The sequence below is a fragment of the Oncorhynchus mykiss genome, chromosome 4 (assembly GCF_057628025.1).
Source record: "Oncorhynchus mykiss isolate SJ-2025 chromosome 4, ASM5762802v1, whole genome shotgun sequence".
Lineage (NCBI taxonomy): Eukaryota > Metazoa > Chordata > Actinopteri > Salmoniformes > Salmonidae > Oncorhynchus > Oncorhynchus mykiss.
Genome location: NC_143025.1, coordinates 87,088,764 through 87,116,319, shown reverse-complemented (window position 1 = coordinate 87,116,319; position 27,556 = coordinate 87,088,764). Strand labels below are relative to the sequence as shown.

Sequence of the window (27,556 nt, the reverse complement as noted above, 5' to 3'; positions counted from 1 at the left end):
GGCAGCTCTTGACCTGTGTGACCACTCAGGGCTTCCACAAATAGATGTGATTTCTTTCCTGACAAAGAAACAGCTTTCATTCTAGAACCTAGAGATTCCAGGGGGGTCATTATGACACTCAATGGTAACTCTTTCAGGAAACAATATATTCTATATGTATTGTGCAAAGGCACAGACCACCGCAAAGTGGCTCATTCAATTACTACAGATGACAGTTCATATTTCCCAGTGGGGATAAACTGATGTTTCAACAGGAGAGCAGAGAATAGCTCAGTATGCACACACACACACACACACACACACACACACACACACACACACACACACACACACACACACACACACACACACACACACACACACACACACACACACACACACACACACACACACACACACACTTCTATCCTTGTGTGGACCTAAAATTATATTCCCTAAACCTAACCGCAACCCTTACCTTAACCCTAACCTTAACCCTAACCTTAACCCTAACCCCAACCCTTACCTTAACCCTAACCTTAACCCTAACCTTAACCCTAACCCCAACCCTTACCTTAACCCTTACCTTAACCCCTAAACCTAACCCCAACCCTAACCTTAACCCCTAAACCTAACCCTAACCCTAACCCTAACCCAACCTTAACCCTAACCTCAACCCTTACCTTAAACCTAACCCCAACCCTTACCTTAACCCCTAAACCTAACCCCAACCCTAACCTTAACCCCTAAACCTAACCCCAACCCTAACCTTAACCCCTAAACTTAACCCCAACCCTTACCTTAACCCTAACCCCAACCCTAACCCCAACCTTCACCCTAACCTCAACCCTTACCTTAAACCTAACCCCAACCCTTACCTTAACCCTAACCCCAACCCTTACCTTAACCCTAACCTTAACCCTTACCTTAACCCTAACTCAACCCCTAAACCTAACCCCAACCCTTACCTTAATCCTAACCCAATCCCCCTAAACCTAACCTTAACCCTAACCTTAACCCTTACCCCTAACCCTTACCTTAACCCTAACCCCAACCCTTACCTTAACCCTAACCTTAACCCTTACCTTAACCCTAACTCAACCCCTAAACCTAACCCCAACCCTTACCTTAATCCTAACCCAATCCCCCTAAACCTAACCTTAACCCTAACCTTAACCCTAAACCTAACTACTCAGCTTAAAATAGCCTTTGTCCCCACGGGGGAGAATTGTCCTTGTTTTCTGTCCTTGTGGGGACTTTTGGGGATTTCAGGTCCCCACAAGGATAGAAAAATCCAACACACACACACACACACACCCCACACACTCTACACAAACTATCTAAAAGGGAACAGATGAAAACAAAGGCTTGGTTCACCCCAGGCATGAGGGAGGTTGAACCAGCAGGACAAAAGGCTTCTGAGATGGAGAGCGAGATGGTGGCTGGGACTCTCAGTGATAAGACCTGGTCGTGTTGAGAGGTAGAGAGAAGGGCATCTGCGACACACATCTGTGGGGCCACAGCTCGTAGTGTGTGTGTGTGTGTGTGTGTGTGTGTGTGTGTGTGTGTGTGTGTGTGTGTGTGTGTGTGTGTGTGTGTGTGTGTGTATATGGGTGTGTATGTGGGTGTGTGTGTTTGTGTGTATATGGGTGTGTATATGGGTGTGTATGTGGGTGTGTGTGTGTGGGTGGGTGTGGGTGTGTGTGTGTGTGTGTGTGTGTGTGTGTATATGGGTGTGTATGTGGGTGTGTGTAGGCGTGGGCGTGGGGGGGCGTGTTTGTGTTTATAGGGCGGTCCGTTTGGGTTGATAAGATGTACCCCCTCAGATTACATAAGGACAGTGATGGTCGCCCTCCACTCTGATCGCTGGCAACGGTACAGTACAGGCTCACAAAGACACGGAGACAGATCTGATGGGCAGGATTATAGCTGTATCTGAAAGGCGCCAGGGCACTTCCACAGAGACTCTGAATCAGAGACACTCCACCAAGTCTCTGGACGCACACACACACACACACACACAAACACACAAACACACAGATAGACTCTGAATCAGAAACACTCCACCAAGTCTCTGAACACACACGCCCACGCACACACACACACACACACACACACACACACACACACACACACACACACATACACACACACATACACACACACATACACACACACACACACACACACACACACACAGAGACTCTGAATCAGAGACACTCCACCAGGTCTCTGGACACACACACACACACACACACACAGGAATAGAGAGAGAGGTGCATTGACCATAGCTGGGGCTGGTTGGGTAATAGAATCATATGTGCACACTTAAAGACAGTAGAGTACGGTTGAAGGGGTAAAGAGAGGCAGAAGGGGTCCTTAGCTTAACTATAACCAGGGTTTCTGAATGGCTGCTGTGGGGAAACAAGCTTTGTTGCTGTCTGTGTGAATGAATGGGGCCTGGTGAGAACACAGACACTGGGTCTGAGGTTTCAGCTGTGAGGAACCTAAAGTATTTAAATGTTTAATTTTATTTAACTTGGCAAGTCAGTTAAGAACAAATTCTTCTTTTCAATGACGGCCTAGGAACAGTGGGTTAACTGCCTGTTCAGGGGCAGAACGACAGCTCAGGGGTTTGAACTTGCAACCTAGTCCAACGCTCTAACCACTAGGCTACCCTGCCGCCCCTGTATCACTAACTACAGAGAGAGAGAGAGAGAGAGAGAGAGAGAGTTCCACAGGCTGAGGGAGTCTCCCGAACACTAACACAGAGTAACACCATTCCACTTACCCAAGTCACATGAATACGAAAACATACTGTCACACTTTAAGTTGGTGGGGCGTTTGGGATCGTCTGCACGTAATGTTGTCTCATTGAAAGAGAACCCGTGTTTTGTATCCTGTTTCCCCAGTGTGTGAGAAAGGGGTTCAGAAGGTGTGTTCCAGCTCTCCAGAAGAACACCTCCAGCCGTTTAAGGACAAAATGGAGTCGTTTGTTCTGATTGGTGAGTAGCCTAATAGCACTGGGAAATAAATGAGGACAACAGTAGTTAGTAATATAGTATCACCACCAACCAATTTTCCACGATAGTTTGATAAGTCAGCTTCTTATATACTTAAACTTCACATCAGTGTTTTATCTAAACAGCACTTAGAAACGTACAAGGTGCTCCTAAAAAAAGCCAACGTCTCAACCAGGGGTTGGAACCAAAATGATGTTCCAGTCCTTTTGAACAGACCCATTATTGTTTTCCTTCTGTTCCGACCAGCAGAATAAAGTTCTGAACCGGTTCTAACAACAACTAATAGTAAGGGTTTCTATCGTTCCTTTCTGTTCTTTTTTTTAAACCTCTGAAATATAACATTAAATCACTTCCCCAATCAGTGTGGATAGAGCAGCTTGCTGTGGAGCGGGGAAGCGGTTTTAATCTGTATAGGAAAGTCGTTTTAAAGCTAATTGTATTTTGTCATAACAGCATGGTTTAATCATACTGAAAGACAAACACACACTCTGCTTCCGGTCACAGTGTAGGCTGTGAGATGCAACTGAAATGTTGACGGAGAGAGTGGGAGAGGATGGAGGAAGCGTGCCTTGAAGCTCTCGGCGTCTTGTTGTGACATTGGGCCCACTGAAATATACCCACAGAGGACTGGCTTCTATGGAGGAACTTTGAATGTCTTTGAACTTCTGAGTTGGTTTAACGTTGGACCAGAGCAAACAAGCTTGTGTGTGCAGTTAATAAAACGTAATAACTATAGTGTCCTTATAGTGTAAATAACTATAGTGTCCTTATAGTGTAAATAACTGTAGTGTCCTTATAGTGTAAATAACTATAGTGTCCTTATAGTGTAAATAACTATAGTGTCCTTAACTAGCATTGAAAAAGTAAATATATTCTTCTCTAATTCATCATCGCTCCCTAATTTCTGAATTACACTTGTAACGTTATCAGTAGATTACAGTAACCTGTGTAACGTCATCAGTAGATTACAGTAACCTGTGTAACGTCATCAGTAGATTACAGTAACCTATGTAACATCATCAGTAGATTACAGTAACCTATGTAACGTCATCAGTAGATTACAGTAACCTATGTAACTGTAACACTAGAATACAGTAACCTATGTAACATCATCAGTAGATTACAGTAACCTATGTAACGTCATCAGTAGAATACAGTAACCTATGTAACGTCATCAGTAGAATACAGTAACCTATGTAACGTCATCAGCAGATAACAGTAACCTATGCTTCAGAGGGGGAGGGGCTACATTAACCTATGCTTCAGAGGGGGAGGGGCTACAGTAACATATGCTTCAAAGGGGGAGGGGCTACAGTAGCCTATGCTTCAGAGGGGGAGGGGCTACAGTAACCTATGCTTCAGGGGGGGAGTGGCTACAGTAATATATGCTTCAGAGGGGGAGGGGCTACAGTAACCATGCTTCAGAGGGGGAGGGGCTACAGTAGCCTATGCTTTAGAGGGGAGGAGCTACAGTAGGCTGTGCTTCGGAGGGGGAGGGGTTACAGTAGCCTACGCTTCAGAGAGGAGGGGCAGGTAGCCTACACACCCGCTGGCAAAGACCTCCAGTAGGCAGGCAGATGCTGGAATAAGTTTGAGTCAGAGTGAGTGCTTTGCATTGGCACTTTGTTGCGTTTTTTTGTGGGACTGAAAAAAATACCCAGAACATAAAATAACGTTATTAACTGGTTCCCATGCGTTTAAAACAGTATAAATCTCTTTAGTTTTCAGTTTGGGTTCTGTTCCTTAAATCATTTTGTTCTTTTTAGGTTTTTGTTTCTGTTCCCTGAACCGGTTCCAACCTTTGATCTCAACATGCCTCCCAGTGTTCACTATGAGTATATATGTTTTCCTTACCCATCTATTCCTCTCTCTCTCTCCCTCCTCTCTCTCTCTGTCACCCCTCCCTCCCTCCTCTCTCTCTCTCTCTCTCTCCCTCCCTTTCTCTCTCTCTCTCTCTCTCTCATTCTCCCTCCCTTTCTCTCTCTTTCTCATTCTCCCTCCCTCCCTCCCTCCTCTCTCTCTCTGTCACCCCTCCCTCCCTCCCTCCCTCTCTCTCTCCTATTCTCCCTCCCTTTCTCTCTCTCTCTCTCATTCTCCCTCCCTCCCTCTGTCTCTCTGTCTCTTTCCCTCCCTCCCTCCCTCCCTCCCCTCTCTCTCTCCCTCCCTCCCCTCTCTCTCTCTGTCACCCCTCTCTCTCTCTGTCACCCCTCCCTCCCTCCCTCCCTCCGTCTCTGTCTCGCTCTCTCCCTTTCTCTCTCTCTCTTTCTTTCTTTCTTTCTTTCTCGCTCTTTCTCTCTCTCTCTCTCTCTCCCTCTCTCGTTCTCCCTCCCTCCTTTTCGCTCTCCCTCCTCACATTGCTCCTGACATAATTATTCAATTGTCTCTATCTCTCAGATAAGGACTTGTACATCCTGTTGCCATGGCGAATATCTCTTCTGTCTTTTTTAGGGGCTAGATAAGGGTCTGAGGGGGAGATAGACAGCTTACGGTGGGGTTCAGAGGCTAGACACACAGATAGGGATCAGGCAGATTTGGCATTGAGTACTGGGAGAGCGACAGACAGGAGGAACGTTTGGTGGGAGAAACTGTACAGACCGAGAGTGTGTGTGTGTGTGTGTGTGTGTGTACGAGCGCGCGCGTGTGATCAAGACATAACCATATTGGAAAATGGCACCAAGAGCGGCTCCTTTGTGGGATAACATTCGTGTTTTTTAAAATAAAACGGTTGTACGACTCCATTTGACAAGACCATTGTACAGCACAAGAGGTTCTCAGTGCTTGTCTTTGCATGTTGGTATACAGTGGGGCAAAAAAGTATCTCCTACTTAAAAAGATGAGAGGCCTGTAATTTTCATCATATTATTTTCCACCATATTTTGCAAATAAATTCATTAAAAACCCTACAATGTGATTTTCTGGATTATTTTTTTCTAATTTTGTCTGTCATAGTTGAAATGTACCTATGATGAAAATTACAGGCCTCTCATCTTTTTAAGTGGGAGAACTTGCACAATTGGTGGCTGACTAAATACTTTTATGCCCCACTGTATGTATATGCACAATTACGTTCATTTAAATGTTATACAATTGTGTATATTTCATTTGCAGCGAGTAAGGAACAAGATGAAGTGCATGCCCAGTTGATGTTTGCACAAAAAAGGTTTGAAAACCTCTCTCTTTCTACTTCCCTTCTTTGTAGTATGTATAACATTGTAGGTTTTCATTGAAGAGTTTCACAAGGTGATACTGCTCTCTACAGTAATTCAATGATTTTATACAAGAGATTCACTGCACCTGAAGTTCTAACACCCTCTTCCCTTATCTCCGTTCCTCAGCTTCCACGAGCTGGTGACGTTCTTAGGGCTGAAGCCCAAGACAGGAGAGACCGAGGTGGCGACAGGTCACTTCTTCATGCTGTGGTTTGAGTTCTGTACCGACTTCAAGACCAGGTGGAAGAGAGAGAACAAGAATATATCCAAAGAGAGGTGTGTGGACAGAGAGCGAGAGAGAGACATAGAGAGAGCGACATAGAGAGAGCGACATAGAGAGAGAGAGCGACATAGAGAGAGAGAGCGACATAGAGAGAGAGAGAGAGATAGAGAGAGAGAGACATAGAGAGAGAGAGAGACATAGAGAGAGTGACATAGAGAGAGAGAGAGAGACATGGAGAGAGAGACATGGAGAGAGGGAGAGCGAGAGAGGGAGAGCGAGAGAGACATAGAGAGAGACATAGAGAGAGAGACATAGAGAGAGAGACATAGAGAGAGAGACATAGAGAGAGAGACATAGAGAGAGAGACATGGAGAGAGAGACATAGAGAGAGCAGTAAACCCCAAAAAGACTAAAATAATGATTTTCCAGAGAAGATCCAGATCTCAGGGAATTAGACCAAAGTTCTCAATTGGTACAAAATATATAGAGTACTGCACACACTACAATTACTCAGGTTTAAAAATAAGCTCAACTGGACACCTTAATGAATCAGTGAATGAACTGAGAAAGCACGCAGGGAATTCTACGCCATTAAAAAGCTAATTCAAATTGAAATAACTATTAAAATTTGTCTAAAACTAATTGAATGTGTCATTGAACCAATTGCACTTTATGTCAGCGAGGTGTGGGGTCCACTTGCAAAACAAGATTTCATCAAATGCGATAAACACCCCATTGAAACCCTGCATGCAGAGTTCTGTGAGATTCTCCTACATGTCCAGAGGAAACTACAGACAATGCATGCAGGGCAGAATTAGGCCAATATCCACTAATAATAAAAACTAAAAAAATAGCATTTAAGTTTTGGAAACATCTCAAATACAGTGACCCCCTCTCATATCATTACCAAGCCCTGCAATGCCAAGAGCTGAGCAAAGAAAAGAGTCCCCTTCATCCAGCTGGTCCGGGGGCTGAGTTCACAAACCTGTCCTACTAACACACTGAAACCTCAGTCCCCTTCATCCAGCTGGTCCGGGGGCTGAGTTCACAAACCTGTCCTACTAACACACTGAAGCCTCTGGACCCTCATCCAGCTGGTCCTCGGGCTGAGTTCACAAACCTGTCCTACTAACACACTGAAGCCTCAGTCCCCTCATCCAGCTGGTCCTGGGGCTGAGTTCACAAACATGTTCTACTAACACACTGAAGCCTCAGTCCCCTCATCCAGCTGGTCCTGGGGCTGAGTTCACAAACCTGTTCTACTAACACACTGAAGCCTCAGTCCCCTCATCCAGCTGGTCCTGGAGCTGAGTTCACAAACCTGTTCTACTAACACACTGAAGCCTCAGGACCAGAACATCCAATCAATCAGGATGAACCAAATTACAACACAGTCAAAACTATGTTTCTTATTGGGAAACACAAGCACAAGCACAAAGCAAAAAGCAGTGCTATCTGGCCCTAATTCGACAGTACACAGTGGCTAAATATTTTACCATGGTTACTGATCAAAACCTTAGAAAAACCTTGACAAAGTACAGGCTCAGTGAGCACAGCCTTGCCATTGAGAAGGATAGACACAGGAAAACCTGGCTCCCTGTAGAGGAAAGGCTGTGCAACCCCTGCACCACAGCAGAACCTGAGACGGAGCTGCATTTCCTGATAAAATGTAAAAATATAAAACAATTAGAGAGTGTCATTTCCCCAAATTTGAAACCCTTATTCAAAGTTTCAAAGACCTCTCTGATGAGAGTAGGCTACCCGTCCTGTTGGGGAGGACGCAGAGAGCTGTGGGATGGCAGCGCACTATATTGCTGCCTGCCATAAGATGAGGGACAGTGTCTGACAGACCAATCAACATGCACATGTCCTCTACTGTATGCTTATTGTTGAATGTATGGTTATTTTGACACTTGGTTATTGTTGTTACTGTTGTCCCATTGACATTATTATTTTCATATTGTAAATATCCAAAATAAGCTTTGGCAATATGTACATTGTTACGTCATGCCAATAAAGCAAATTGAAATGAATTAAATTGAGAAAGACAATGATAAAGGGCGAGAGAGACAGAGAGAGAGAGAGAGAGAGAGAGAGAGAGACAGAGAGAGAGAGAGACAGAGAGAGACAGAGACATAGAGAGAGAGAGACAGAGAGAGAGAGAAAGAGAGAAAGAGAGGGGGGTGAGAGAAAGGGTGAGAGAGGGGGGTGAGAGAGAGGGAGAGAGAGAGGGGGTGAGAGGAGAAGGGGGAGAGAGAGAGGGGGTGAGAGGAGAAGGGGGGGAGAGAGAGGGGTGGGTGAGAGAGGGAGACCTAATGCCTAGGCTTCTTCTTAGAGGGCTAACTCAGTCTTGTGGCATGCAAAACACCCTGGGTTTGAACCTTTGTCAGTTACGCCTACAACCTCAATTAATTACTGTTCACCTGTATGTCCTAGACTAGAAAAGTTCAATTCTCACAGGGATCACTTACACCTACTAAAATGTGTTAATTCACTGTATGTCACTTTGGATAAAAACATGTGCTTAGTGGCATACCATATACATTATTTTTGACTTGGAAATATATTATTTTGACTTGGATATATATTATTTTGCTTATAAAACTCTGCCTGAGAAGTGACTAAATCAGAAAGATAACTCTCTAAGACATGTGGCATCCCACATGTGGGATCAGCTACAGTACACTGCCGGTCCCACCGACTGACTGAGAAACACTGTTCTTATATCTAGACTGTCTGTCTTTTTGAACAATGTGACCCTGTATTATCTAGTACGTAGTCTGTATGTCTTAAAACAGCATAATCTCCTGTATGACTAGGTCTGAGACTGAGCTTGTCTTTTGGGGCCGTATGCATCAAGTGTCTCAGAGTAGGAGTGCAGGGCCCCCCCCTCCCCCTCCCCCCTCCCCCATGTAATGTTATTCTCTATGATCTTAGAGGATCCTAGATCAGCACTCTCACTATGAGACTGATGTGAACCTCTTTTCCCCCATCCTTCCCTCCTTCCCTCAGGCTGAAAGAGGCTCAGCTGTCGGTGAAGAAGATTACAGCAGACAAGAAGGTGGAGACTAGGAAGATCAACCCTAACAGTCTGGTGAGCACAACTTAAACTTAATATAGACATACAGTGGAAATCTGAAGTACCCCGATCCACTATCAATCACATCTGATCAACCCTAACAGTCTGGTGAGAACATAGAGGCATTTAACACTGAGAGATATATAGATATATACAGTAACAGTCAAAAGTTTTAGAACACCTACTCATTCAAGGGTTTTTCTTTATTTGTACTATTTTCTACATTGTAGAATAACAGTGAAGACATCAAGACTATGAAATAACACATATGGAATCATGTAGTAACCAAAAAAAGTGTTAAACAAATCTAAATATATTTTCAATTTTTCAATTCTTCAAAGTAGCCACCCTTTGCATTGAGGACAGCTTTCCACACTTTTGGCATTCTCTCAACCAGCTTCACCTGGAAGTGTGCCTTGAATTTTAAACAAATAACGGACAGTATCACCAGAAACCACCCCCCCCCCCCCCCCCCCCACCCCACACAATCACACCTCTTCCTCCATCCCTCATGGTGGGAACCACACACATTCACCTACTCTGCGTCTCACAAAGACACAGCAGTTGGAACCAAACATCTCAAATTTGGACTCATCAGACCAAAGGACAGGTTTCAACAGGTCTAATGTCCATTGCTCGTGTTTTCTTGGCCCAAGCAATTATTTTCACTTACTGGTGTCCTTTAGTAGTTATTTATTTGCTGCAATTCGACCAGAAAGGCCTGATTCACTCCGTCTCCTCTGAACAGTTGATGTTGAGATCTGTCTGTTACTATCACGGCAGATTTCCTCCTCTTCCTCTGAAGAGGTGAAACAAGGATCGGACCAATACGCAGCGTGGTAGTTGTCCATGGTTTTTAATAAGAAAAACTAAACATGAACACAAATACAAAATAATAACGTGACCTGGCAAGAAACAGTCCGTGTGGCACAAACACTGACACAGGAAACAATCACCCACAAAATACCCAAAGAATATGGCTGCCTAAATATGGTTCCCAATCAGAGACACCGATAGACAGCTGCCTCTAATTGAGAACCAATCTAGGCAACCATAGACATACAAAATACCTAGAACGGAGACAGCCCCATAAACATACAAAAAAAACCCTAGACAAGACAAAAACACATACATCACCCATGTCACACCTTGACCTAACCAAAATAACAAGAAAAACAAAGAATACTAAGGTCAGGGAGTGACAGTTACTTGAACTCTGTGAAGCATTTATTTGGGCTGGAATTTTTGAGGCTGGTAACTCTAATAAACTTATCCTCTGCTACGGAGGTAACTCTGGGTCTTCCTTTCCTGTGGTGGTCCTCATGAGAGACAGTTAACTCTAATGAACTTATCCTCTGCAGCAGAGGTACCTGTAATGAACTTATCCTCTGCAGCAGAGGTAACTCTGGGTCTTCCTTTCCTGTGGTGGTACTCATGAAAGCCAGTTTCATCATAGTGCTTGATGGTTTTTGCGATTGCACTTGAGGAAACTTTCAAAGTTCTTGAAATTTTCCGGATTGACTGACCTTCATGTGTTTCTCTTTGCTTATTTGAGCTGTTCTTGCCATAATATGTACTTGGTCTTTTACCATATATGGCTATCTTCTGTATACCACCCCTGCTTGTCACAACACAACTGATTGGCTTAAACGCATTAAGAAGGAAAGAAATTCCACAAATTAACTTTTAACAAGGCACACAAGAGTGAAAAGCTGTCATCAAGGTAGAGGGTGGCTACTTTGAAGAATCTCAAATATAAAATATATTTAGATTGGTTGAACACTTTTTTGGTTACTACATGATTGCATATGTGTTATTTCGAAGTTTTGATGTCTTCACTATTATTCTACAATGTAAAAAAAATAGTCAAAAATAAAGAAAAACCCTTGAATGAGTTTGTGTCCACATTTTTGACTGGTACTGTAGATATATATATATATATATATATATATATATATATATATATATATATATATATATTGGATCCCTCCGGAACTTTCACTACACACACCTGTCCCCTATTCCCACTGATTAGCACTTGTATAAATGTGCCCTTTGGTTTCCATTGGGCGGTCCATTATTGTTACAATGTCCGCTGGTGCGTGTGAGTACCTGTGCTGTGTGTTTTGGGCTTTCATGCCCTGGTGGATTGAGAGAGAGAGAGAGACAGAGAGTGAGAGTGAGAGTGAGAGTGAGACAGAGACAGAGACAGCGACAGAGAGAGACACAGAGAGACAGAGAGTGAAAGTGAGACAGAGACAGAGAGGTACAGTTATATTCATAGTTATTGGTGTGATCCTATGGGTCAAAGCAACAGTACCACTGCTCTACACAATAAGATAGATAGGCTCAAACAGGCAAACCATCATCCATCTTCTCGGTTTGGATTCAGACTCAACAACACAGTGTTAACAGGAAATAATATATTTTTTGACCTATCCCAGAACCTGGTTTTGATTAAATTATTGAACTACTGTTCCAATCATAATAATTATTCCACTGGGCCTCAAAGGAGAATTAAGCTCATGCCCTATGGGCCGTTCTGGCTGAGACATGGTTAACTCTGACAGGCTCATGCCCTATGGGCCGTTCTGGCTGAGACATGGTTAACTATGACAGGCTCATGCCCTATGGGCCGTTCTGGCTGAGACATGGTTAACTCTGACAGGCTCATGCCCTATGGGCCGTTCTGGCTGAGACATGGTTAACTCTGACAGGCTCATGCCCTATGGGCCGTTCTGGCTGAGACATGGTTAACTCTGACAGGCTCATGCCCTATGGGCCGTTCTGGCTGAGACATGGTTAACTCTGACAGGCTCATGCCCTATGGGCCGTTCTGGCTGAGACATGGTTAACTATGACAGGCTCATGCCCTATGGGCCGTTCTGGCTGAGACATGGTTAACTCTGACAGGCTCATGCCCTATGGGCCGTTCTGGCTGAGACATGGTTAACTCTGACAGGCTCATGCCCTATGGGCCGTTCTGGCTGAGACATGGTTAACTCTGACAGGCTCATGCCCTATGGGCCGTTCTGGCTGAGACATGGTTAACTCTGACAGGCTCATGCCCTATGGGCCGTTCTGGCTGAGACATGGTTAACTCTGACAGGCTCATGCCCTATGGGCCGTTCTGGCTGAGACATAGTTAACTCTGACAGGCTCATGCCCTATGGGCCGTTCTGGCTGAGACATGGTTAACTCTGACAGGCTCATGCCCTATGGGCCGTTCTGGCTGAGACATGGTTAACTCTGACAGGCTCATGCCCTATGGGCCGTTCTGGCTGAGACATGGTTAACTCTGACAGGCTCATGCCCTATGGGCCGTTCTGGCTGAGACATGGTTAACTCTGACAGGCTCATGCCCTGTGGGCCGTTCTGGCTGAGACATGGTTAACTATGACAGACTCATGCCCTATGGGCCGTTCTGGCTGGTACAAGGCTTATTTACTTTCTCACTTGGCCTCAGAAGCCAGTATAGTGTGGTATGTGGACACTGTTTGCATACTGTCCCTAATGGAAAAAAACAAACCCCTTTCCTTTGCCCTGACAGAAAGACAGGCTACGCCAGAAGGAAGCTAGCATGGTGGCCACAAGCTGAGAGACAGAACAGGAGAGAGAAGATATTCATGAGAAAACTGATGAGTTGGTTTGTGAGGTAAGTGGGGACTTCTCCCACCCCTTTAGCCACCCACACAGGGTGATCAGGATCACACCAGTCACTGTTCCTGCCCACCCTCTTATACACCAAGCCTGGAACACTGCCCTCTGACCCCTGCTGGAGACTAGAGGAAACCCCACATACTATGGTTCTCAGGTCACGAAGCTGCAGATGGATTCACTGACCAACAGGGTACTACTGGCAATAGGGGGATGATGACTATTTTCTTGTTTAATTTTTTTTATGGGAGTAATGCATATTCATTTAAAATGCGGTGGATTCTCCACCTCATCCTAAGGACGTTCATGTTAAAAATAATGTTTCAGTCAAATATCTGGTCAAATGGAACAAGACGGTGTGTCTAGATTGTACGGGAAACGTTCTCGTGTAGATTTGTTTGTTTTCTGTATCATGTTTTTCACCTTACGTTTCCACTGTCAATCATTATATCAATGTAGATATCTATCATCTATGCATCTTGCCATCGGTCTCTGTTATTACAACTTCCCAGCAACCCCAAAACAGTTCAACAAGTTGTACAAATACGAGTTTATTCACCAACCACTTTATATACTGTACATAAATAATACAATAGCATGAACGTCTAACAATGCAGGTTTTAAACGATTTGCCAACATTCATTGACAACAAACTCATCAAGAGTTCCTGAAGTGAGTGTGTCCACTGAGAATGATACTTAGTGACATTTGGAAGAAATTATACATTTTGACCTCAAAACAACTTTTTGTTCAAGCATTATTATTTTTATTTTATTTTTACAAATCAACACAGAACTAAAAGGAAGAAGAAATCAGGTGAACACCATTAAATCTGTAAATCATGTCATGTGATTATGACCTCAAATGTGTTGATGTGAAAGTTTAATTGTATTTATGTGAACTATTTATAATTGTAAAATGTGAAAAACTTCAATAAAGATTATTTTTAAAAAGGAAACAATGCTTATTCTCTCCACGTTGGCTCGTAACAGTTAACAAGTCCATGTCAAATTGAACACATTGTGTGGCTTTTTCTCCATATTTAAATGCCATACATGCAAACATTCTGGTCTCCACAGACATACTGTTATTTGTATTATGCGCAAAATTTAAAAATAATTAAGCACGAAGCTATAAGCCATTTACAATGTGCTAAACCAGTCAATAATGCCAAATCAGTCGTTATAGTCCCATACATTACACTGGGGTGGGGGTCTGTTGGAGTTGGCATTGCTGCCCGTTTAGTGTTTTTTGCATGGTTGTGAAGAGTTCCCTTGTTTTCGTTTTCTTTTGATCTCCTCTTTTAGGATTAAGATTGGATATTTTTTCCCTCGTGCATATTCGGTTTTTTGCAATGGAAGCACGTTGGATTTAACGCATTTGGTCGGTCGCTCGCTCTATTCCTTTTAGTTATTCCAGTGGAAAGCAAATCAACACAGAGTATACGAAATGTTTCCATTCCTTCTGGTTTTAACTAATCCAGGTCTATGGAAGCGCAGTGACAAGTCTTCACGCGCTGGACGCGTTTCTTCTGAGTGCTGGGTGACCGGCCTGGACAGATGAGGGTATAGGTGACGGTAGTGAATGTTTTTGGTTTACAGGTGGAACACGATTGGAAAGCCCCATCGTCTTGGTAGATGTGTCGGGGGATGTAAAATGAGTTACACTGCCCGTAACAGAAACGATTGATTATGGTGCGGCTGAGGCATCCTTCCTCGTGGATCGCCTGCTTCAGCGGCTGAGTTTTGCACCAGTCCAGTTTGAGGTACCGGCGCTCCGTGACGTGTAGGGCTTCTTGGCTGGATTCTAGAACCTCGTCAGCGGCCGTTACTGGCCCCATTTGGCGGGAGACAAATCCGTTCTGTGGTGGCTGCTGCGGTAAGCGTTCCGACTCGTTGGGGTTGGAGTTGTATTTGTATGGGTGCGGAGAGGCGCCCTGGTAGCCACCTACCGCTGCGCTCCTCAGCGGACAGAAGAGTAGTCCCAACACCATGGCCGATGCAAATACTGTTGAAGTCTTCATCCTTAGATGTAGAATGTTAAAATATATAAGGATATTATTATTATATTTAAAGCCGTCGTGGAAATCATTAAATAACAAATTTCGCATCACTTTTATGCAAGGTTTACGCAAACCAAATACTTAATTTCCACATGGTTATACAATGTACAGTTAGTTACCAGATGCATAGGATAATTTCAACATAGCGAGTATTTGGTAGAGCAAGAATGATAAATAGCTAGATTTACTCACCTGTGTCCTACACAATCTCCACACAACAGAAGCACTCCTGGTTTAGATTTAAGTGTTTGGAATAAACTGCTGGATTCCCTGCTGGAAGTAAGATATTAGTTAAGTAGAAGTATTTCTGTATGATGTCTTCTTGGAAGAGGCAAAACAAACTGCTTTCCAGCTGTACTGTCTTAGATGTAAGTACAGTGAGAGGATGTACCCGCCCCCTCCCACGCCTGTCATCCTCTCTTGATAGATACTATTCAAAAACGGACTCAAACCTGGGAAACTTGCAGAGTAAATCATTTATTTTATATTATTAAGAATTAACAGCAAATGTTCATCAAAAAAACAGCAAGAGAGTTAGATAATGGCTTGAGCCAAAATACATTTAAAAAAGCTAAATCACAACAACTTGATTAAATATTTTGTATCACAAACAGCATATTTTTGGTTTGATCAAATATATAATTGAGACAACATTCAGCTTCATAGGCTGTTCTAATATTACTGAATTGCATGCCACAGTGGACCACAGGCACAAAATAACTCATAAGCTTGTTACATTTTCCACCCTGAGCAACAGTCATTTTGATAGATTGAAAAAAAGATAACAGATGGTAATATCTTATTTTTTTTACACAATTGGTACATATCAATAAACCTCTGTGTTACTATACCTAACATTGTTAGTAGGCTACGTAGGTCAACAAAGATGTGTGATGGTGAAAAAGGAACACATTTAGAGAACATACTTGTCTGATGTGACGTTTTATTATAAACTAGGTGGTTCGAGCCCTGAATGCTGATTGGCTGACGCCGTGGTATATCAGACCGTATAACACGGGTATTTTTACTGCTCCAATTATGTTGGTAACCAGTTTATAATAGCAATAAGGCACGTCGGGGGATTTGTGGTATATGGCCAATATACCACGGCTAAGGGCTGTATCTAGGCACTCCACGTTGTGTCGTGCGAAAGAACAGCCCTTAGCCGTGGTATATTGGCCATATATCACACCCCCTCGGGCCTTATTGCTTAAATCTACTTGAGATAATGTGAAGTGAACATGGCGGCCAGTAATGTTAAAACTACAGTGTGTTTTAGGTGGTGGTTTTTGTTGCAGTGGTGGTGCGATAGTCTTCGTCCTCTTCTGGGTAGTGGGGAACAGACTTCTTGGCCACCACATTGTTCAGCCTCTGACCCATCAGGTAGGGGTTATTGACACTCTGGAATACATTTTTAAAAAGAGGGTAAGATGGGTACTTTCCTGTTTTGAGAGGGAAATATTTAGTTGTCATTGTGCTGAAGATAGAGAAACATGGACTTCATCCAGAAAGTTTAAAGTTGGGTTATCTCCTTCGGGGTATAACAAATCAATGGTGGTGATGTGGATTCACAGAGACCACTTCTACAAAAGCAAAACATTTTTTCTCTGAGGAAAAAAAAAAAAAAAACGGAGAAGAAACAAACCAATCATAGACCCACCCTTTTTCTTCTTTTGGCTCCTCCCTTCAGTTTCTGGTACAACAGCTCCTTGTTCTGAAAGGAAATATCCAAAAGTGAGTAGGGGCACACATAGGTATATATTTTTGTTTTGTTTTGACAGAAAATGCCTTTTTTTTCCTCGAATCATTGTAAACAAATGGATTAAGCCTTTTCTACGGGAACAAATATATTTTCTCTGGTTGACTTGTCTGGTGTCCACAGATGGGGTGTAGTGTAAGTTAGTAGAAATCAAAACAATATATTTTTCCTAATAGACTATTCTATTGGACTAGTTCAATAGAATAGAGTCTGATCTAAGGTCAGTTTACTGTATCCACTCCTGAGCCTAGTGGAGTGGGCTGACATTTCCCCTGACTCTGATCTAAGGTCAGTTTACTGTATCTACTCCTGAGCCTAGTGGAGTGGGCTGACATTTCCCCTGACTCTGATCTAAGGTCAGTTTTGATTTGGGGATGGTATAGGCAACATCCATAACCAGAGAAACCATAGCACCCACCCCAGTCACTCACCCACTTAGCCAGAGCAGGGTAGTCATGTTCGGGGTCGAACAGGTGCTGATGTTTCTGGAACTCTCTGCTGAACTCTGCTGTGTCCGGGGCGTTTTCCAGACACCCATCTGCAGCTACAGTACAAAAGAGGGAGCAGAGAACAGAGAGTCCGAGATTGGCCAAATAGTATAGGACAGGGTATCTCAAACCTTTTGGGATAGCAAATTCCTCAGGGACCCCCTCATAATCAGTACAGCACACAAGGAGTTTTACTATGACTTCGGCAGTGCATGGCCAGACAAACTAAGTCTCAGGCCCTGGGAAGGAAGATTTTTAAGGCCCGCCTCTTGACATCGGAGAGAACATTTTACAATTTTCAAGCTAATTTCCTGCAATTCTACACATTTAGAGATTTTCTGTTGGTACAGCTTTAACCCATAGCAGTCTAAGCCCTGTCTGGGGAGGTCCACTAAGCTATATGGAATTGTTTTAAGAAGGTCATACCATGGGTCCACTAAGCTATATGGAATTGTTTTAAGAAGGTCATACCATGGATTATTTAGCTATTTGATTTAGAATTCCAAGACCTCTTGAAGTACCCCCGAAAAATATAAAAACATTTGATGAAAAATATAATTTGGCCTTAGTGCTATTAGCCTATACAAACTAGAGGTCGACCTCTAATACGAACACATTGAATAACAGCTTCACTACATGGAACAAACGACTGTGTTCCCCAAAAAATCTAAAGGAAGTTTGTTTTGAAGTGTCTGTCCTATCTCTGAGAGATATAAGAAATATCAGGAAACATATACAGTGCCTTCAGAAACTATTCAGGCTCCTTGACTTTTTCCACATTTTGTTAGGTTACAGCCTTATTTGAAAATGGATTCAATCATTTTTTCCCCTCATCAATCTACACACAATACCCCATAATGACATCACAATACCCCATAATGACATCACAATACCCCATAATGACATCACAATACCCCATAATGACATCACAATACCCCATAATCAAAAGGCGAAAAACAGCTTTTTACACATTTTTGCAAATGTATTAAAAATTAAAAACAGAAATAACTTGTTTACATAAGTATTCAGACCCTTTACTATCAGAATCGAAATTGAGCTCAGGTGCATCCTGTTTCAATTGATCATCCTTGAGATGTTTCTACAACTTGATTGGAGTCCACCTGTGGTAAATGGACATGATTTGGAAAGGCACACAACTGTCTATATAAGGTCCCACAGTTGACACTGCATGTCAGAGCAAAAACCAAGCCATGAGGTCGAAGGAATTGTCTGTAGAGCCCCGAGACAGGATGGTGTTGAGGCACAGATCTGGGGAAGGGTACCAAAACATTTCTGCAGCATTGAAGGTCCCCAAGAACACAGTGGCCTCCATCATTCTTAAATGGAAAAAGTTTGGAACCACCAAGACTCTTCCTAGAGCTGGCCGCCCGGCCAAACTGAGCAATCTGGGGAGAAGGGCCTTGGTCAGGGAGGTGACCAAGAACCCAATGGTCACTCTGACAGAGCTCCCATCTGTGGAGATGGGAGAAACTTACAGAAATAAAACCAATTCTGCAGCACACCACCAATCAGGCCTTTATTGTAGAGTGGCCAGATGGAAGCCACTCCTCAGTAAAAGGACATGACCATGAGAAACAAGATTCCACGGACCCCCTGCAGGACCTCCACGGACCCCCTGCAGGACCTCCACGGACCCCCTGCAGGACCTCCAAGGACCCCCTGCAGGACCTCCACGGACCCCCAGCAGGACCTCCACGGACCCCCTGCAGGACCTCCAAGGACCCCCTGCAGGACCTCCACGGACCCCCTGCAGGACCTCCAAGGACCCCCTGCAGGACCTCCACGGACCCCCAGCAGGACCTCCAAGGACCCCCTGCAGAACCTCCACGGACCCCCTGCAGGACCTCCACGGACCCCCAGCAGGACCTCCACGGACCCCCTGCAGGACCTCCACGGACCCCCTGCAGGACCTCCACGGACCCCCAGGTCTGCAGATCTCACTTTGAGATCCCCTGCTATAGCAGAACACTGCATCTACATACAACAAAATCATACAGGAGAAATAGCCTTGGTAGGTGCAAATCTGTTTCTGCTTTAGCCAACGAGTCGTAGCTGTTTCCAATATCGAATGCAGAAACTCAAGTCTGTTACCCAGGCTACATCATTGTGTTACACAGTGTGTGTTTATGTACATGTGGAATAAGTACTGTCTACCAGTCTTTCCTATTGGACAGGGGTTAGGAGGGTAACTGTCTACCAGTCTGTCCTATTGGACAGGAGGGTAACTGTCTACCAGTCTGTCCTATTGGACAGCAGGGTAACTGTCTACCAGTCTTTCCTATTGGACAGGAGGGTAACTGTCTACCAGTCTTTCCTATTGGACAGGAGGGTAACTGTGTACCAGTCTTTCCTAGTGGACAGGATGGTAACTGTCTACCAGTCTTTCCTATTGGACAGGAGGGTAACTGTCTACCAGTCTTTCCTATTGGACAGGAGGGTAACTGTCTACCGGTCTTTCCTATTGGACAGGAGGGTAACTGTCTACCGGTCTTTCCTATTGGACAGGAGGGTAACTGTCTACCCGTCTTTCCTATTGGACAGGAGGATAACTGTCTACCAGTCTGTCCTATTGGACAGGAGGGTAACTGTCTACCAGTCTTTCCTATTGGACAGGAGGGTAACTGTCTACCAGTCTTTCCTATTGGACAGGAGGGTAACTGTCTACCAGTCTTTCCTATTGGACAGGGGGGTAACTGTCTACCGGTCTTTCCTATTGGACAGGAGGGTAACTGTCTACCAGTCTTTCCTATTGGACAGGGGGGTAACTGTCTACCGGTCTTTCCTATTGGACAGGAGGGTAACTGTCTACCCGTCTTTCCTATTGGACAGGAGGGTAACTGTCTACCAGTCTTTCCTATTGGACAGGAGGTAACTGTCTACTAGTCTTTCCTATTGGACAGGAGGGTATCTGTCTACCGGTCTTTCCTATTGGACAGGGGGGTAACTGTCTACCTGTCTTTCCTATTGGACAGGGGTTAGGAGGGTAACAGTCTACCTGTCTTTCCCACTGGACATGGGTTAGGAGGGTCGGGGTATCCATGGTCCTCACTGAAGTCTTTAGGGATGTTGTCCCCTGTCAGCTCAGCTACGATGTTGGGGATGTTTCCATAGGGCCCCAGGTGCTGCAGTCCCTCATGAGCTCCACCTAATGGAGGAAACATAGCATAACAGGGACACCTTATTGTTTATTCATTGACCCGAGACAGAGAGGACATGTTTACTACTGTTTTTACATTTTAAATGTGATTACTGCATTTTGAAAGTCAAATTAATATCGTAATAAGAATAAGGAATATCACCTACTCAGCCTAGATATCACCATAGTACAGAAACCCAAGGACAGAAATGTCACCGTAATCTCCATAATGGTACTGGGAACTATAACCATTGGCTTGGTGAAAAAAATGTTCTCTCTCTCTCTCTCTCTCTCTCACAGAATATATCGCCTTAATACTCCTGATTAACATTTGGCAGGATCACATGTAAAAATATCTTATACATTGAAGTAAACTCCATTATAGCAGTGATTTCTCCCAGGCTTTGAACTGGGCCCACGACTACCTGTGGTGTAAAAACTAGTAGGGAATATATATATATATATTAAATGTCCTGCTTTAGAGGGTAGAGTACATTTATTAATACGTAACCATCGGCCAAATCATGACACATCCCAGATATACACAAACTAGGCTGATGGTTGTACACCATTTCATACAGTCCTAAAATGTTAGGTTTAACATAATAAAGTTGACAACCTATTTTGTTGGTTACAGTCCTGTTGTTACTGTACTTCACTAGCTAGGTTTGTTATTAGTCGGGTATTTAGAAGGTTTCCATCCCATTGGTGACAGATTTCCATGCAAATATTCTAACATCTGCATAAAAAAAAACAATATGAGTGGTGTTTCCATCTCACTGACTTGTTGCTGTTGAAAGGATGTGCGTAATGACGTAGTGAACATTTAAAAAAAAAAACACTGTTGCCGGTAAGTTCTCAGGTTTCCATCGCATTTTCATCTTTACTGATGGTTTTGTCACAAAACTAAACTTTCCCAGACTGGTGTTGGTGGATACTCTATAGACGGTTCACTGATACAAAACTAAACTTTCCCAGGCTGGTGTTAGTGGATACTCTATAGACGGTTCGCTGATACAAAACTAAACTTTCCCAGACTGGTGTTGGTGGATACTCTATAGACGGTTCACTGATACAAAACTAAACTTTCCCAGACTGGTGTTGGTGGATACTCTATAGACGGTTCGCTGATACAAAACTAAACTTTCCCAGACTGGTGTTGGTGGATACTCTATAGACGGTTCACTGATACAAAACTAAACTTTCCCAGGCTGGTGTTGGTGGATACTCTATAGACGGTTCGCTGATACAAAACTAAACTTTCCCAGGCTGGTGTTGGTGGATACTCTATAGACGGTTCACTGATACAAAACTAAACTTTCCCAGGCTGGTGTTGGTGGATACTCTATAGACGGTTCGCTGATACAAAACTAAACTTTCCCAGGCTGGTGTTGGTGGATACTCTATAGACGGTTCGCTGATACAACAGACAGGTACGATATGATGAGATATGAATAAAAATTTTAAAAAATAATTTGTATTTGACAATTTGCAGCCAAGCACCGATCATCATGTCACCAGCGCCATTCAAATGATAACCTATCCTATATTTAGTGTACATTTGCATTAAGCTCATCACTGTGGACTTAACCACCATATGTTATGAAGTTAAGGAATAAGTTGTAAAGTTTATCATAATTTATTCCATCTGCCTATAGACTTTGCATGCCTTCCATGTGGTGGTGGTGGTAGTACCAGAGAGGAAGAGGCAAAGGGAAATAATTTACTCCTCCCAAAATCTGTCCATGCAAGATAAGCAGACCAAGTGGGGAGGTCTACAGAAGTGGACTGGCCATCTGGCATTTCAGGGCAAATGCCAGATGGGCTGGTCCATATTTAGCCCAGTAGGCCTGTCTAACTTGGGTTTGTTGCACAAAAGGATCATTATCTCACTAATAATGGGGGCATTGAGAAAACAAAATGGGCCGGTATGGGGGCCTCAAGGAAAAGAATGGGCCGTTGTGTTAGAAATGCCAGTTCCGATTTTTGGTCCTTGTCCGCCCCTGGATGTCTATGAGAGCGTCAAATTATGTGAGGCTTATGTGATAAAATATGTTTTTTATTTTTTATTGTTTAGGTTGTTCCAAATGTACTGATGTAAGCACATGGCATTCCAGAAACTTTGAGAAAAACAACTGAGCTGATCCTGGCGTATCTGCCCTCTCATTGGATAGAATGGTCCCACCTGATCTCTCCTCTTCCCACCTGCCTTACATCTTTGAGGACATGTACTATATTTCCATTGTTAGAGCAGTCACTGGACCATCTTGTCAATATAATAGATCATCTTCGGTAGTACAACGAAACGTGATTGCGTGACTCCAAGTTTACTACGATATGATTGTTTTCATATCAATATTTGCGCATAAAAGCATTTCCACCGCAATTGTCACATAATCAGTTTCCCTGACAAAAAATGATCTCACCTTGTCTTGAGTATTTTGTTTAGTCGACATTTTACAGACAAATTTGCTGTTTTACATAAGTCCTGAAGTTATTTTTTTTGTCTTATGAGTCGGGTAATTAATCCACATTAAGTGGTTGGATGGAAACGTGGTTATTGACCAAAAACAAATGGATACAGAATAAGCACAAAATAGATAACACTGAAACCTACTATCCATGACTATAACAGACCACTCCTTTAACCCATACATTATTATTACAAATCATGGACCATAATCACCTACCTTGGATGCTCTGTGGCCCCACGATGTTGGTGGCCTGGTGAGCAGGGTACTCCACCCTGGGCCGAGCGATGCCCAGCTGCTCCATGACTCCGTGTAGGAGACGCTGAATGTCGGCCTCAGATACCTGGTCCGCCGTGCGGGGGCTCCGGGCCGATGCCAGCCCCGCTATACACACCAGAACAATCAGAAGCACTGATCTACTCAACCTGACTGCCGAAGCCATCTCTGGTGTCAGCTATAGGGAGATAAAAACTGTTGCTTTATAATGTCTAATAGGCCTATATGTTGTGTCTAATGTAGTTAGGAGAAAATGCAACTGAAAAACGTGTTATTCTAATTATATTCTATTTCATCAGAAGAAAGTCCATCTGACAGGAACCATCATTAACCCATCATCAGAAAACTGTATGGAGTTAGAATAGTTATTTTTATGCCACATTGTGGAACAATCAAAGTCAAACATGGTACAGACCATGATTAATAATGCATTACATTATCTATCCACGTGTATGCATAAACAACAAAACGTAAAGTGGATAAAGGGACAATTAGGCACTTATAAAAGAAAGGTCTCCGTTGAAGGATAAGGTGGCAGGCTTTAACGCAGGCACTGGCATAGAACACAAGCTTACCAGATGGCATACTGTATAAACATGTCAGGAAATTAGCTATAAAACTGCAACATGTTTCTCTCAGCTTCATGGCAAACTGTGTAGAATAGCAGGAAATTTGCTCAAGAATGACTGATAGTCAGGACAATCCTTGTCTGGCAGGAAAACTTTATTTTTATAGTGAAAAAAAAAATGTTGTTCCATTATTGGTTCTTAAAAATGTTAATTTAGGATAATTTTAAGGGAAAATATTTGTTTTGGTAATTTCCGAAAATACTTTCAGTATTATTAATTTCCATGTCGACTCTATGCCTTGACATGCCTATTTTGTTGTATTACAGCCTAATTTTTTTTATTTATAAAATTTTGATTTTTTTGTTGCTGACCTACACAATACCTTATGTCAAATTGGAATTATCTTTTTTGAAATTTGTACAAATGAATTAAAAATTAAAAGCTGAAATGTCTCGAGTCCATAAGCATTCAACTCCGTTGTTATGGCAACCCTAAATAAATTCAGAAGTTAAAAAAAAGTTGCATGGACTCACTCTGTGCTCAATAATAGTGGAACATGAATTTTGAATGACTACCTCATGTCTGTATTCCACACATATGATTATCTGTAAGGTACCTCAGTTGAGCAGTGAATGTCAAACACAGATTCAACCACAAAGACCAGTAACGGTCTGGAAAGTTCTCTACTTCTGACAGATTTAAAAACAAAACAAATACTGGAATCACCATGATCACAACATTAAAAACTGTCAACTCAATCTGCCTGACAGATACAAACATGTTACATTGAAATAGTTTGAGTAATAAAGCTACTGAGGAAAAGCTAAATTGCTACTGTGTTTTCCAATGCCTTTCAAAAGGAGGACACCTATTGGTAGACTGGTAAAAAAGAAACAGTAGACATTGAATATCCCTTTGAGCATGGTGAAGCTATGCATTGCACTTTGGATGGTGAATCAATACACCCAGTCACTACAAAAATGTCCTAACTCTGTTGCCGGAGAGGAAGGAAACCTCTAAGGGATTTCACCATGAAGCCAAAGGTGACTAAAAAAAGTTGTAGTTTAATGGCTGTGATAGGAGAAAACTGAGGTTGGATCAACAACATTGTAGTTACTCCACAATACGAACCTAATTGACAGTGAAAAGTAGGAAGCCTGTACAGAGAATAAATATTCCAAAACCTGCATCTTGTTTGCCACAAAGCACTAAAGTACCAGTGAAAAATGTGGCAAAGCAATTCACTTTTTGTCCTGAACACAAAATGTTTTGTTTGCGGTAAATCTAATACATCATTACTGAGTACTACTCTTCATATTTCAAGCACAGTAGTGGCTGCATCATGTTATGGGCATGCTTGTAATCGTTAAGGACTGAGGAGTTTTTCCAGGATAAAAAAAACAGAATGGCGCTAAGCAGACAAAATCCTAGAAGAAAACCTGGTTCAGTCTTCTTTCCACCAGACACTGGGAGATGAATTCACATTTCAGCAGGACAATAACTTAAAACACAGCCCAAGAGGCCAAATCTTGGTGAGCAATTCCAGTGTAGAAGACAGTGAATATTCCTGAGTGGCTGAGATAGATTTAAGAAGATTTAAGTCTGTCAAGACCTGAAAATGGTTGTCTTAGCAATGATCTCATTGAGAGAGCTTGATGAATTTTGAAAACAATTATGGGAAAATGTTCTACAATCGAGGTGTGGAAAGCTCTTATCCAGAAAGACTCACAGCTGCCAAAGGTGCTTCTACAAAGTATTGACTCAGGGGTGTGAATACTTATGTAAATTAGATATTTGCTAACATTTCTAAAAATATATGTTTTCACTTTGACATTATGGGATAGTGTGTAGATGGGTGAGATGTTTAATACGTCAGCCATTTTGAATACTGGCTGTAACACAAAATGTGGAATATGTCAAGGGGTATGAGTGACTTTCTGAAGGTACTGTATATTAAATCAGGAATTACAAGGGTTCAGCTATACCATAAAGACCCCTTATGTCCTCATTACATGTAGTGAAACAAGACCACTAATGGTCTGGAAAGGTCTACTTCTACAAAACAAATACTAGAATCACCATGATCACAACCATAAACTGTCAACTCAATCTGCCTGATGAATTCAATGTAACACATGTTTTCAGAGAAGGTGCATTGAAAAAGCTAAGTTGTGTTTTTTCAATTCCGTAAAAAGATGAACAGTTATTGGGGATTTTCAAATGAATTATTTTCATATTTTACAAACGTTTGTATGTTTTGAGTATCTGTTGTCAACTCCGTCATTGATGGCTAATCCCCTTAAGATATATATATATAGTTTATGTCAATATTGAGAAAAAAAAAGTATTGTAATCACTGTTCAGCAACATATGCTTAAACATTGAAAGTATGTGTGCTAGACCCAAAGGATGCTTTCTTTACAAAACGTTTTAAATCTGGGACATATACCATTAGCCCTGGAGCGTTTCACAATGCTACAAAATAAGATTTATATCACATATTTGAATACTCTCAAAATGTTAGAATTAAACAATCAATGCCTTTAATTACTTGGACAATAATTGAAAATAAAAACAAAGCCTTTTATGGTGTCCGACACCAGTTTTATGGTTGTTCCTTTAATGGTGTGACAGCTGATACTTTGGTTTAACATTAGGACAAATATTTGAGATTGAGAATCCCTGAGCTCTAAAACAGCAACAACAAAATCTCAGCCCCATAGCAAAATAGCACGAGAAACTACACATTTCTCTGCAGAAACATTTAAAAAGACCTTGCGCCCTGTGAAACTGCGTTACGCCACTGGAAACAAGTATAGACATTGTTACCTCAAATTTTACAATTAGTATTTTCAAAAATATTTAAACGTTTTGTATGGACAACCTTATGTAACCGCTGGTTTACAGGAGGCAGGTACAAATACACCGTATTGATGTTTCCCCTGTAGGAAAATTATATCACACAAAATTTGGTCGCAAATATCGCTGCTGATGCCTAAATAATGTTGACATGGGCATAACCTATGCTAACCATAATAAATCCAAAATTACGCACATAAAACGGTGTTGTCTATCTGTAAATATTGCCAGAATGGAAATACATACAAATGTATATAGCATGCATCGGGCTAATTAGCCATATAATCAAATCAACTATTGACCTACAGTATGTGGAATTAAGGCATATGTGCGTTTGCCTCTTTTCTGTGAAAACAAAATGTAGGTTGTAGGTCCGCCATCAAACGTTTAGGCCGACGTCAGAGGGAAATTTGCTACAAGTCCGCTACAGTCATCCCAAGATTTAGATACACCAATAAACGATATTAATTCAACAAATGCAATGTTTTCAATATTATTAAGCTACGGTTAGACATATCGAAAAGGCCTATACGATATTTATCTGAACCTTACAATATAGCGTTTCCCTTACCGTGTATCCTGGATGCGAGGAGCAGGAGCCTGTAATGCTGAACGAGGATGCAGTCGGTCCTTGCTCCAGTTTATTAGCCTACCACTGTTGCCAGGCTCCCGAAAGTAACTGGCATCTCCGTGAATGTCATTGGTCGGCGGACAATGTTAATAATTAAGCGAATCAGTGTGCCAT

General features: G+C 42.5%; 3 protein-coding genes across 5 annotated transcripts in view; 1 reads left to right on the top strand and 2 right to left on the bottom strand.

The window, feature by feature from the left end:
• LOC110521099 (uncharacterized) overlaps positions 1-14,132 on the top strand; it is a 51,128-nt gene extending 36,996 nt beyond the window's left edge. For all 3 annotated transcript variants that reach the window (XR_016495485.1, XM_090233223.1, XM_036976222.2), the window contains 5 exons: positions 2,892-2,984; positions 6,111-6,162; positions 6,338-6,487; positions 9,447-9,528; positions 13,064-14,132. Coding sequence is in view for 2 of the 3 variants with exons in the window: in XM_090233223.1 (XP_090089349.1) it covers positions 2,892-2,984; positions 6,111-6,162; positions 6,338-6,487; positions 9,447-9,528; positions 13,064-13,111 (425 nt within the window). In the remaining variant the exon portion in view is untranslated. The remainder of the gene's footprint in view (positions 1-2,891; positions 2,985-6,110; positions 6,163-6,337; positions 6,488-9,446; positions 9,529-13,063) is intronic.
• Positions 13,706-15,608, bottom strand: LOC110522584 (gremlin-1). Its single transcript, XM_021601035.3, has 2 exons — positions 15,425-15,608; positions 13,706-15,194 (listed from the first exon to the last, which is right to left on the bottom strand). The coding sequence occupies exon 2, from the start codon at positions 15,191-15,193 to the stop codon at positions 14,645-14,647; it is 549 nt and encodes a 182-aa protein (XP_021456710.3). The 5' UTR covers position 15,194; positions 15,425-15,608; the 3' UTR covers positions 13,706-14,644.
• An 85-nt stretch (positions 15,609-15,693) lies between these two features.
• On the bottom strand, positions 15,694-27,496 carry scg5 (secretogranin V). Its single transcript, XM_090233222.1, has 6 exons — positions 27,383-27,496; positions 23,327-23,561; positions 20,496-20,645; positions 17,423-17,535; positions 16,893-16,946; positions 15,694-16,633 (listed from the first exon to the last, which is right to left on the bottom strand). The coding sequence occupies exons 2-6, from the start codon at positions 23,547-23,549 to the stop codon at positions 16,508-16,510; spliced, it is 666 nt and encodes a 221-aa protein (XP_090089348.1). The 5' UTR covers positions 23,550-23,561; positions 27,383-27,496; the 3' UTR covers positions 15,694-16,507.
• Between the last annotated feature and the right edge of the window lie 60 nt (positions 27,497-27,556).